This window comes from Chamaea fasciata, unplaced genomic scaffold (genome assembly GCF_029207755.1).
Source record: "Chamaea fasciata isolate MVZ Bird 193981 ecotype frontalis unplaced genomic scaffold, bChaFas1.0.hap1 SCAF_28, whole genome shotgun sequence".
Lineage (NCBI taxonomy): Eukaryota > Metazoa > Chordata > Aves > Passeriformes > Sylviidae > Chamaea > Chamaea fasciata.
The window spans coordinates 1,139,370-1,151,661 of NW_027094113.1; the positions used below are offsets into that span (position 1 = coordinate 1,139,370).

Genomic DNA, 12,292 nt, shown 5'->3' on the forward strand with positions numbered 1-12,292 from the left:
AAAGCTGTGGGGTTCAGCAGCTGGGGCAGGACCTAGGTGGCCCGAGCCCACAGCCAGGGGAGAAGGTGACAGGGAGGTGACACAGCCATGGGGACACGTTACCATGCGTTCGTGCTGATGTAAACTGTTGAAGCCACTGGACTGCGGGAGTGGGGACGAGGAGCTGCCCAGCATGGCACCGTAACTCGACTGGCTCATGGCACCCGGGGAACTCCACAGGTCTGGCGAGTTATGGAGTCCGTCTGCAAGGAACCCATAGCTGAGTGGGGCAGGGATAGTAGCAGGCAGCCCCCAGGCCCTGGAGGGGGGACAAGTCAGCCCTGGCTGAGGGGCTGGGACTGTCCCCGCCACATCCTGCCTGTGCTGAGCATCACTCGCTGGGAAAATCAGGACAAACTCTCTGGGACAGGGACAGGACTCCAGGAAGGGCTGGAGCTGTGTCAGGGGTCAGGATGGAGCTCAGGGAAAGGTTCTTCCCCCCCCGAGGCTGCTGGGGCACTGCCCAGGCTCCCCAGGGAATGGTCCCAGCCCCGAGGCTGCCAGAGCTCCAGGAGCGTTTGGACAACGCTCTCAGGGATGCTCAGGGTGGCATTGTTGGGGTGTCTGTGCAGGGACAGGAGCTGGACTGAAGATCCTTGTGGGTCCCTTCTCACTCAGGGTATTTGATGATTTTGGGGCTGCGTTGTGTCTCATGCACTCTGGCTGTGAGCTCCCTCCAGATGTGCAATCCCTCCCATGGTCCATAACGGGCAAGGCTGCCCCTGCTCTGCCTGCCTTGTGGATCACAGGGCTGGGAATAACTCACCTGTCATATAAAAGGCTCCAGGATACACAGTGCTGGGAGGTTTCGAGGGAGTATATCCAGCTGGATCCCTGCTGTAGTCATCACCTGAGTTGGATGGATACACCTGGGGGTTGAAGAGAAGGGCTTGGTCAGTCCATGGCCCCATATCCTCACCATGGCTGCCCCCATGAACAGCTTAAACTTCAAACCTCAAACTTCAGCAGTGTTTGACCACCTCTCCCATGGCAACAGAGCAGCAAGTGCTTCACTCAACTGACCTTTCAAGGGTGTGGAGGGACAGGACACACTGCCAAAGGGCAAAGATAGATGGGAGATTGGGCAGGAATTGTTGGCTGTGAGGGTGGGGAGGCCCTGGCACAGGGTGCCCAGAGCAGCTGTGGCTGCCCCTGGATCCCTGGAAGTGTTCAAGACCAGGTTGGAGGAGTCTTGGAGAAGCCTGGGCTACTGTAAAGTGTCCCTGCCCATGGCAGGAAGTGGAACTGGATGGGCTTTAAGGTCCCAACCCAAACCATCTGAGGAGTTCAGGAGCTTTGCTTTGATTCATCCCACAGCAGATCTGGGGCAGGGAACTGGACACAGCTCTATGTGGAGCAGGGCAGGGGACAGAGGGCAGAGCAGAGGGCAGAAGGGACAAGGCACAGGGCTCCTCTCTGTTCCTGCCACCCTCCTTGGCCTCCAGAACCTGCCCAGCTCCAGCAGAAGTTTCGACTCTGCTCCAGTTCCGTTTTCCATGGTTATAACTTTTTCTGGGTAACCACAAAAGCCACCACTGCTGCAGTGACCCCACACTGGGGGGACAGGCTGGGCGGTGGCAGCGGGCGCCCGTGTGGCCTCGGACCCCCCTGTGCCAACCCTGCCCTGTGCCAGGCTCTTGAGCACAGCCCCCGCTCAAAGCCCACAGGGAAACCAGGCTGAGGGGAAACTGAGGCACGGGGGCCTGAGCAGCCCCTCACAGCCACTGTCACAGGGGAGGGGACAACTCTCAGACAGCCCTCACACAGCTTTTGGGTCAGATTTCTGCAGCACTGCTCAGCTGTGTGATTTAACAGCACATTAAGCAGACGAAAAAGCTTTTCCTTCTCTTCTAAATTAACCAAACCTATCCTAGAAAGCCCTGACTGAGAATCAGCTTCTGCCAGGACAAAAACAGACTTTTCTTTTTTTAAAGCAAAAATTCAACATACAAAGAAACCGAAATGGCACTCAAAGAAACTGAAATAGCACTCAGATGATGTGAGAACTTTTGTCACAGCTTATTTTCAACCCCTTTGATTCATTCTGAAACCGATAATCATTTTTTTTAAATCCAGCCGAAAGCAGAGGTGGGGCAGGGGCCGGGCTCTGCCTGGCACACACAGTTCTCTTTGGAAAGGAAACTTGCCTGAGTTTCTTTTTCCCCACAGCCAGCTGCTCCCTTCCAGCCCTGGTCCTCACCAGCAAAAAAGGACAAAATTGATGGTGGGGAGTAAAAGACACAGAGAATCCTTAAGGTTGGAAGGGACCTTTAAGATCAAGGCAAACCATAAAAGCAGCACCACCATGCTCACCGCTGACTCATGTCCTCAAGTGCCACATCCACATGATTTTTGAACAATTCCAAGATGGTGATTCCACCATGGCCCTGGACAGCCTGTTCCAGGCTTCTTTTTCTTTAAATAAACAACCCCAAAGCACCCAGAAATCCAACAAGGGTCAAGAGAGCTGGTAAAGGGTCTGGAGCCCCAGGAGGGGCTGAGGAAGCTGGGAAAGGGGCTGAGCCTGGAGAAAAGGAGGCTCAGGAGGGACCTTGTGGCTCTGCACAACTCCCTGACAGGAGGGGACAGCCGGGGGGTCGGGCTCTGCTCCCAGGGAACAGGGACAGGAGGAGAGGGAACGGCCTCAGGATGGGCCAGGGGAGATTTGGACTGGATATTGGGAAAATTTCTTCACTGAAAGTCTGGTCAGGCATTGGAACAGACTGCCCAGGGCAGTGGTGGAGTCACCATCCCTGGAAGCGTTCAAACAACGTGTGAATGTGGCACTTGGGGATATGGGTCAGCAGTGGCCTTGGCAGTGCTGGGGAACAGTTGGACTCTGTGACCTTTAGAGGGCTTTTCCAACCTTAATGACTGTGATTCTACTGGGAACTCGTAAACTAAAGACAAAAAAAAAAAAAGAGAGGGGGAAGGGCAAATCCTGACAGACACTGGCAGCTGCCCTTTGTCCCTTGCTCAAAAAAGAGAATTCCAGGCCCTGGTCCCCAGGATGCTGCCGGGTGCTGTGGGCAGAGGGGCCGCCCGTGGGCTGGGGGGGATGGGGGAGGCACTGCAGATCGGGAATCCAGCAAATTGACTTTTCCTATAATTTGATTAAATAGCGGGAGCCAGGACAGGGAATGGAGTACAGCACGTCTGAGAGCCCCGCGCCATCTGGCAGGGGCTGGCTCGGGGCCAGGCGCCCGGCAGCTGCACCAACAACCAAGCCAGGAACCCACGGAGAGAACAACGGGGATAAAATGGCAGGGATGGAGGGACCAGGGGTGCAAAGCAGGCCGGAGGCAGAGCAGGGGGACGTTCACCTTGCTGTGCATCCACCCTGCTCCACCACCCCTGGAACATCTCCTGCTGCCTCCTGGGAGGCCAAATTTCACCACAATCCTGGCTCTGACCGCTGCTAATTTTCCCTTTTGCTGCCCAGCACAGGGGAGGCTGTGAAAAGCCAATTCCATCCTTCTCTGCACGGGCCAAGCGCGGCGCCAGGAGCGGGGAGCCGTGCGCGGGCACGGCAGCGGGGCTGCGGCCAGGCCAGGCGCTGCAGGCAGCTGTAAATCAGGGCCAGGCCCCGTTCCCCAGCCCGCGGCCCCAGCCCTCACGCCGGCGGCCTCGGGGACCTCCAGGTGAGGTCATTTCCTCCGGTTAAAATCTGCCAGCGCGGCGAGAGCCGCTCGAAAAGCCCCAGCACTGGGATTTGCAGCGCTTTGTGGTCTTGGGTTGTTTTTCCCTCCCTGTTTTTCTTGCTTAAATGCAGGAGCTGGGGTGGGACTTTGGGCAGACTGAGGCTAAACAGAGCAGTGATCAGACTGGGAAAGCACAGCCTGAAACAGCTCCCAGCCACTGAACTCAATGTGGCAACAAAATCCTGCAGGAACCAACTTGCACAAAATCCCTCCCCGGGCTCCTCTGGCACTGCAGCCGATGTGGGGCCACATCCAGCCCTGGATCCTGTGCGCAGACACAGCTGCCCGTGGCCAGGAGCTCCAGAGCTGCAGGGAGGCTCCGAGGGGCTCCATGCCCTGCGGGCAGCCCCGCGCCAGCACCTACTGCAGAGAATCCCAGCATGGTTTGGCTTCAGAAGGACCTCAAAGCCCATCCAGTGCCACCCCCTGCCATGGGCAGGGACACCTTCCACTAGCCCAGGATTCTCCAAGACTCTTCCACGCTGGCCTTGGACACTTCCAGGGATCCAGGGGCAGCCACAGCTGCTCTGGGCACCCTGTGCCAGGGCCTCCCCACCCTCACAGGCAACAATTCCTTCACAGTATCCGAGGTAACTCTGTCTCCTGGAACCCCTTCAGGCCCTGCCAGGGGCTCTGAGCTCTCCCTGGAGCCTTCTCCTCTCCAGGTGAACAGCCCCAGCTGTCCCAGCCTGTCCCCAGAGCAGAGGGGCTCTGTGGCCTCCTTGGGACAAAAGCCCCGAGCCCCAAGGCCCTGGGTCCCCAGCACAGGTACCTTTGTGGTCGTCCCTGCCTGGCATCACTGCTCACACTCCCTGCATCCCCCCACGCTGCCGGTGCCTCTCAGTGCCTTTGGCATCGCTCCCTGTTCACCCACCCACCCTTAACTCCTGCAGCCGCTGACCTCGGCGAGTTTTCAAAGCAGCTCGGGAATTACAGATTAAAGCACTTCATTTTAATAAGATGCTGATTAACCTATTTATTTTGCACGGGGTCCAGCGATAACGCGGGGCGGGCTCCTGCATGGGCGAGTCAGACAAGAAAGAGCCTTTGATCCGCTGCCTTTGAGGCCACTCCTGCTTCACACTTCTCCTGCCGCCTAGGCACGGATCTGTCTCCCCAGGTGTGGAAGTTCAAAAACAAACCAGGAAGCCAGAGCTCCCAGCACAGGGAGGGTGAGGGAAAGAGGCAGAACCAGCCCGTGCTCTGAAAATCAGAGCTTTGGCATCAATGGGCAGCTGAGGCGACAGCCAGGGCAGAGAGGGAGATTTAGGTTGGATGCTGGGGAAAAATCCCTCCCTGAGAGGGTGGGGAGGCCCTGGCACAGGGTGCCCAGAGCATCTGTGGCTGCCCCTGGATCCCTGGAAGTGTTCCAGGCCAGGCTGGACAGGGCTTGGAGCACCCTGGGATAGTGGGGAGTGTCCCTGCCCATGGCAGGGGTGGGACTGGATGAACTTTAACATCCTTCCAACCCAAAGCATTCCATGATACTATGAAAGGCTGGAGTGCAGGTGCCACTCAGACACGGGGAAGGGGCTGAGCTGTGGCAAATGCCCAGCAGCTTCTCCTGTGGGAATCAGGGCCCTCCAGGACGGGAGGACGGGCCCAACCCCAGCACTTTGAAATTCGAGGCCAATAAAGGCCATTTGTCCGGGGCGATGTTTTCCCCACATGTCGACTAGGGTTTAAAGCTCCAAATTTCACACAGAAACTCATGGCAGTGACACGGATTGTGACTCAAACACGTTTTCCCTGTAAAAACACAGACTCTTTGGAGCTGTTTTCTGCCTCACGTGGATCCACATGGACCCTCCAAAACCCCCAGGTCTGTGAGCCCAGCCTGGCAAGGCCTTGGTGCCCTCCTCTGTGTCTGTCCTCCAAAACCAGCACCTCGGGGTCCAATCCCGAAGGCAGAGCCTGCGGTGGAGGACACAGCCCTGCACCGGTCCTCAGGGAACGCCACAGCACAGATTTCCCCCATGGATGGGGGTGTTCCCTGGGGAATGGGGGAGCGTCACACCAGCTTTGGCGGAGAGTGAGGCCACAGCCCCAGCACAGCCCGGGCCTGGGGACAGAGCCCAAAGGGACACAGCCGTCCCCCCAAAGGGACACAGCCGTCCCCCTCCAAGCACGCAAACATTCCAGCCAGGAATGCAGCCCCGGCCGCCAGACAGCTCCCGTGTTCCTGCAGGAACTCTCCAGCCCGCTCCAATTAGCTTTCCTGCAGATCCCATTACTTGCAGCCACAAAGACATTGTTCAGTTTATTGGAACAGCCTAACAGTTAACTGGAACAGCCGCGGGAGCAGGGATAGCGTATTCCTGCAGGCTGCTCAGCTTTCCTATAAAGCAGCGCACACCTGGAGCGGGCTCAGCTGCCTGCCCCCAGCGCAACTGCGCCGCTTCCCCTCCCGCACGAAACCCGAGCCCCGGTGTCGCCTTTCGCTCGCGACATAGCGCCAAACGCGGCACAGGCTGCGGGGCAGGGGCCGCGGCTCCGCTCCTTCCCCACGGAGCTCTCCCACCGCTTCCCGTCCTCCCAACACGGGAAATCCCTTCCCCATCCCGCTAAAATCCCAGCCCGCGATGTCTGGGGCTCCGGGGCACAGCGGGCAGGGATGATTCCCAGGGCGTGGGGAAATGGGGAACGTGCTGCTGCCACTTACCGAGGAGGGGAGTCCAGGAGGCACCTTCCGAACCTTTTTGGGCTGTCCATCTGGGGCAGAGAAGAGAGGATCTGAGTTTTCAAGGGGGTTAGAGGGAGGGGAAACGAGCTGCAGCAAAAGTCTCCGGGGTTGGAAACTGCAGGTACAGTCAGGGCTGAGATCCCAAATGTCCCGTGGCCAACGAAGCATCAACAGTGAAAATGTCCAGGGATAAGCCTCTCCAAATCTTGTCGCACCCTTTGGGGGCAGGTTTGACACCCACACAGAGATCCCAGGATGGCAAGGGCTTGTTGGGAGAGACTGAACCCATGAATATAATAACATTTAATGTTATAACCCCTTATTGGGCTTTTTTTTTTGCAAACACTTTTAACTTGAAGTGGGTTTGTGGAGAGAGGATGCAGAAAGGGAACAGATGCAGGGCTGGGCTGTATTTTCATTTGCTTCCTACACAGGGATAGATCTGGGAAAGCTTCACTGCTGCAGGAGGCAGGGATGTACTTCCCAGGGACAGACCCCAGTCCATCTCTCCAGTTCCAGCTCTGGGGGGGGACACAGTGTCCTGGGGAGAGGGGATATTTCAGGGAGGTGGTGGGGAAAAATCCAGAAGTGGCTCAAGGGGAAGCACTGGCTAATTTTTTTTAAATCTATTTTTCATAATTATTATTTTTATAACTACTTTCTCCATAATTTTTAAATTATTTTTCATAATTTTAAAAATTACTTTTCATAATTAAGGAAAGCCTTGGCTGGGGGGTGAAGGGTGCTAACGCAGGAACCTGCCAAGACAAGGACTCTGCTGGGATGTACCTCCAGAGCAGAAATTCATCCCACGGAATGCTAGAGAATCATTTTCCAGGCTGAAGTGGCAGCACCAGAGTAGGTGCCTTTTTCTGAAAAGCACTGAGAAATGCACCCATCACTGGGTCACTTCTGGTTTCACTTGTTGGGGATAACCCAAAATAGCAGCAGGAAAGTGGCTCTGGAGGGTGCAGGGGGAACTGTGATGAGAAACACAAGTTCTGGGGAACTGGAGCTTGTCTTCCCTCTGAAGTTAAACTCACACCTGACCCCAGCCTTCAGTAAAAGCTTATTCCCAGGTTGATCCAGACATGGGCAAGCCCTGCCTGTGGACAGCGGAGCGGCAGGGAGAGCTCCCAGAGCAAACATTGCCTGTGTCCCAGGCACAGCCCTGGACCTCCCGCTGCCTCCTACACCCTGCCCCTGCCAGTCCTGCCTGCTGCTGCTCCAGGAGGGCCACCAGCCACAGAAACAGCCTACACAGCAGCCCAAAGTTTGCCAGTAAGGACAAGTGATGGGCACTGTGGCTGGAGGTGTTTTTACAAGAACCTCAAGCCGTTTGCTGCTTTCAGCTAATCTGGCATTTTCCAGAAAGAGGGAAATTGTACCTGACTCTGAGCCCCCCTTTTTTGAGGTTAGATCTCTCTTTATATATATAAAAGAGATATTCATATGTGTTACCTCCCCAAAAAAGAGCAAAGGCCAAATTCATGCCAGGGGCACACATGGCAACATCAGTCCCTCATTCCCAACTTCAATGTCCTCGTTCCCAAAGGCAGATCTGACGAGGGCACCTGCCCAGGTGGTGTGGTGGCACCCGGCGGACACGCAGTCACTCACCTATGCTGCTCTCAGCACCTCTCCTGCGAGGATTGTTGGGGTAAGAAAAATACTGAGACCCCGCTTTGCCCCCAGTGGGGGAAAGTGTGCTCGGACTGGCGATTCCCATCTCGCTGGGCAGGAAACCGGGCTGCAAACAAGGAGAGAGAAAAGCCCTTCCATGGAATTACACTGGAAAACGACTCGCTGGGAGAGAACAGAGCTGCTTTGAGCCACCTTCACACCAATTCAGCTGAGGGGAAAAATAAACATGAGCCAAGGGGCCAGGAGGGAAAGCAAATCCGTAAATATGGGGGTGGAGGTGGGGGAATAGGTGTGGGGGAACAAAAGGGGCTTTCAGCTCGTGCTTTCCTGCTGGACCCCAGCAAGGAGCCTTTGCAAACCAGGGATGCATACCAGAGGGTGCCACGGTGGGGGACACTGTGGTCCCACGGTCACCTTGATGTCCAGGAGGACAGGACATGTCACCAGCCCATGTCGTGCCCAGTGCTCGAGAATGGCACTGCCACTGCTCAGGGTGGTTTTCTCCCGAGTTTTATCAGGGAAAAGCCAAATCCCTCTTTCTAAAGCCAGGAAACTCCTCCCTGGTGTTTTTCCCAGGTGACCTTGGGCACGCTGGGAAGCGGTGCGGAGCCGGGGGAGCCGGAGCCCAGGGTGCTCCCTCCTGGGACAGAGCCTCTCCTCCAGCACTGCCCCTCTCACCTCGGGAGGAAGTTCAGTGTATTCACATGGAACTGCACAGGGCTGGCAAAGGGCCCTCAAGTCCCAAAAGCTCAGCTTTGACTCATCTTCCGAGGGCAACACATGGAAATAAAGGAGGATTTCAGGCTTTTGAGAAACTGGAAAGAAAAACCTTTGCTTTCAAGCTCCGTCTCCTCCAGAAAGGGGTCAGGGAGGGAAAGAGGAGCTCGTGTGTTCACAGCTGGTGACATTCCTGCAATCTGTTCCACTGCTCAGGTTTCCTCTGCTCTGGACCCGCTCCCTGCGCAGCCAAGGAAAGCACCCCGAGGGATCCCGGGAGCTGCTGCCCTGCTCCTCCTGCAGGCAGGAGACACACTGGGATATTGAGGCAATTTCCCAGGGAAAGGGGTTTTCTTCCCGTTTCCTCTCCCTGGGGATGCCCAGAAGATGGTTCAGGGTTAAACAAGCGGGAAATGCCTTGTCAGCTCTGCCCCAGAGCAGGGCACTTTTGGGAAGAACCTGATCCCCATCCAGGCCATCCCCACCAGACTATTTTTCATCTTTTCAGAAACAAACCAAAAAAAAAAAAAAGTCAACCCCCCCTCACTCCCCCAAACTGGAGCCAGAAGCAACAACTGCTCTGGGGGCCACAGAGGCTCCACTGGCCTCCCCCCACCCCCACAAGGGGGTTTTGTCTCCTCTCCACATCAAGTGGGATTTGCCACCCGATCCCGAGTGCTGTGCCCGCCTCTCCCGGGGCCTCTCCCGGCCATTTGCCCCCCCATTTCTGTTACCTTATATTCCCCCTCCTCCACAAAAGCCCAGCAAAACCATCACATCCAAAAGCAACACTTGGCACAGGGCCCGGTTTTCTTTGAGCAGCTTCAGTGGTAAATGAAATCCACTCTGGCACAGCCAGCACAGCTGCTCCAGCAAAGGAAACATCCTCACTTCAGAGAAGAGGAAATTATGACAAATTTGTGTAAAATTAAAACATGTAATATGTGTGTGTGTACATGGATAAAATAAAAGCTGTCCAGCCAAAAGCTCCTCCCTTGGCTCCAGTGCTGGGACGGTTTCCCCAGGGCCACGCTGGGCTCTGAGGGGGCACTTGGAGGCACACATCAAAGGGAGGTGCTCACTCCTTCCCGAAAAACTATTTCTGGATGCTGGTGGCAGCAGGGAAGGTTATCTCAGGGCTGCTCCCCTGCGTTCCAGGCTTGGATTGACGCCTGTGGTATTCCCCACAGGAAGCAAAGTTGTTTCCCCAAGCAGGTCCTGCCACGGGGTTCACATGGGGTGACCCAGTGGAGCCAAGCTGTGTCTGAAAGAGGCGGCTCTGCTGTGCCAGGTCTCTTCCAGGATTGTGGTGATCGTGGAGTCCCAGAAGGATTTGGGTTGGATGGGATGCTCAAGCTCATCCAGTCCCACCCCCTGCCATGGTGGGGACACCTCCCACTGTCCCAGGCTGCTCCAAACCCCGTCCAACCTGGCCTTGGACACACTGCCAGGGATCCAGGGACAGCCACAGCTGCTCTGGGCAACTTCTACCAAGGCCAATTCCTGCCCAATCTCCCATCCATCCCTGCCCTCTGGCAGTGGAAAACCATTCCCTGTGTCCTGTCCCTCCATCCCTTGTCCCCAGTCCCTCTCCAGCTCTCCTGGAGCCCCTTCAGACCCTGCCAGGGGCTCTGAGCTCTCCCTGGAGCCTTCTCTTCTCCAGGTGAACAGCCCCAGCTGTCCCAGGCTGTCCCCAGAGCAGAGGGGCTCCAGCCCTTGGAGCAGCTCAGTGGCCTCCTCTGCACTGGCTCCAGCAGCTCCACGTCCTGATGCTGGGCCCCAGGGCTGGACAGGGAGCTCCTGCTGCAGGTCCTGCATCAGCAACCCCACCATAAAACCAAAGCTCCACCCGACAGTCAAATGATGCTGCAGCAGCACAGAAACCACCTCAGAGACCCTCCCCAGACCTGGGACACAGCGCACTGGCCAGGGAACTGGGAGATGCTGCTGAAGAGGGAGAGGGAAAGCCCAGGGCAGGCAGTGCAGGGGGAGGGAGCCTCCTGGCACGCTCCCCTGCCCACGGCCAGCCTGGCACAGGGAAAGGTGTTGCTTAAATCTGACTCCCTGGAACTCCCCAGCAAGGCAGCGTGGCTGTGTCACGGCTGATCAAATACAAACCAGGAGCAACAATAACAAAACGAGTGAGGCTGAGGAAGAGTGGGAAAGAAGCGAGAGGGTACTACAACCAACAGTTTCTAACCTCTGGCTACTCTTCTGAGCCAGCAGCACACACTACTATGAGCCCCCAACACTCCACAGAGGTTTTGGGAGCAGAGCAGAGGCTTCCCAGGACCCCGTGCATGGAGATGAGGTGTAAATCCAGGCTGGTTCTCATTATCAGACTCTCACTCTCGGGAGCCAGTAAATGAAGCAGAAAATCTCACTGCATTTTATCATTACCTGGTTTAGTCCTGGCATCCCTGAGTCTCTTCCAAATGTGGAGTATGAGGCTCTTTCACTGCTCTTCCCTGCAGATGGAGAAAAGGAAAGACAAGGTTTAGGGTAAGAGGGAAGTGGTTTTTGGTTTTTTTTTGCCTCCAGGCACCTGGATCCTGCCAATGGACAAATCCTGTTCCCATGAGGCAGCTCATCCTGCCCTGCCATGAAGAGACAGCCCGAAAAGCTCCTGCTAAAGCACGAGGTGCTTTAAGTTCATGGAGAGCAGGTCCATAAACACCAAAAGCCTGGAGCTGCAGCAGCACAGGGACGTGCTTGTGGCCATGGAAACTGGCAGTGTCAGCCCCGAGCCAAAAACTCCCTGCAGACACCGGAGACCTGGCCAGCTGGACTTGGCAGAGGCAGGACTGGAGCAGACCAAGGGCCAGGACAAGTGACCAGACTCCGGGTGTGCTTTCCAGACAACAGGAAATGCAATCCCGGCACACAAGAGCTGAGCTCCTGCTCCACACAGGGCACTGGACACCTTCTTCCCCTTTCCTGGGGGAGGCTCAACTTCCCAAAACCTGCTGTTCCTCACAGCCAGAGCATTGCTGCCAGCTGGGATCTGTGTGGGAAAAGCCCTGTGCCAGCGGTGCCTGCGTGCCCCTGTGAACTTTGTAGAATTCCAGAAGGATTTGGGTTGGAAAGGACCTCAAAGTCCATCCAGTGCCACCCCTGCCATGGGCAGGGACACCTTCCACCACCCCAGGCTGCTCCAAACCCCATCCAACCTGGCCTTGGATACTGCCAGGGATCCAGGGGCAGCCACAGCTGCTCTGGGCACCCTGTGCCAGGGTCTCCTCACCCTCAGAGGGCAAAATTCTTTCCCAATATCCCATCTCTCCCTGCCCTCTGGCAGTGGGAAGCCATTCCCCCTTGTTCTGGCACTCAGGATCAGTGAGGGTTTCTCTCAGAACCACCTCACCCTGCACACATGCAGCTGAAAGTAAAGTTTTGAAGGAGTCCAGACTCCTGGTGGGATGTTCCCTCTCTGAAACATCCTGGCACTCTCTTGCTTCATGCCCTGGGCACGGTGTGGCCCCAGGCAGCAGCACCCAGGGGTGCCAGG

At 56.5% G+C, this 12,292-nt stretch overlaps 1 protein-coding gene across 8 annotated transcripts in view; it reads right to left on the minus strand.

Annotated features, from left to right (window-relative positions):
* TCF3 (transcription factor 3) overlaps positions 1-12,292 on the minus strand; it is an 84,487-nt gene that overhangs the window by 18,814 nt on the left and 53,381 nt on the right. For all 8 annotated transcript variants that reach the window (XM_066205684.1, XM_066205683.1, XM_066205689.1 and 5 more), the window contains exons 6-10: positions 11,185-11,252; positions 8,044-8,173; positions 6,403-6,452; positions 806-908; positions 103-242 (exon numbers count right to left, since the gene is read on the minus strand). In XM_066205684.1, coding sequence (XP_066061781.1) covers positions 103-242; positions 806-908; positions 6,403-6,452; positions 8,044-8,173; positions 11,185-11,252 — 491 coding nt within the window. The remainder of the gene's footprint in view (positions 1-102; positions 243-805; positions 909-6,402; positions 6,453-8,043; positions 8,174-11,184; positions 11,253-12,292) is intronic.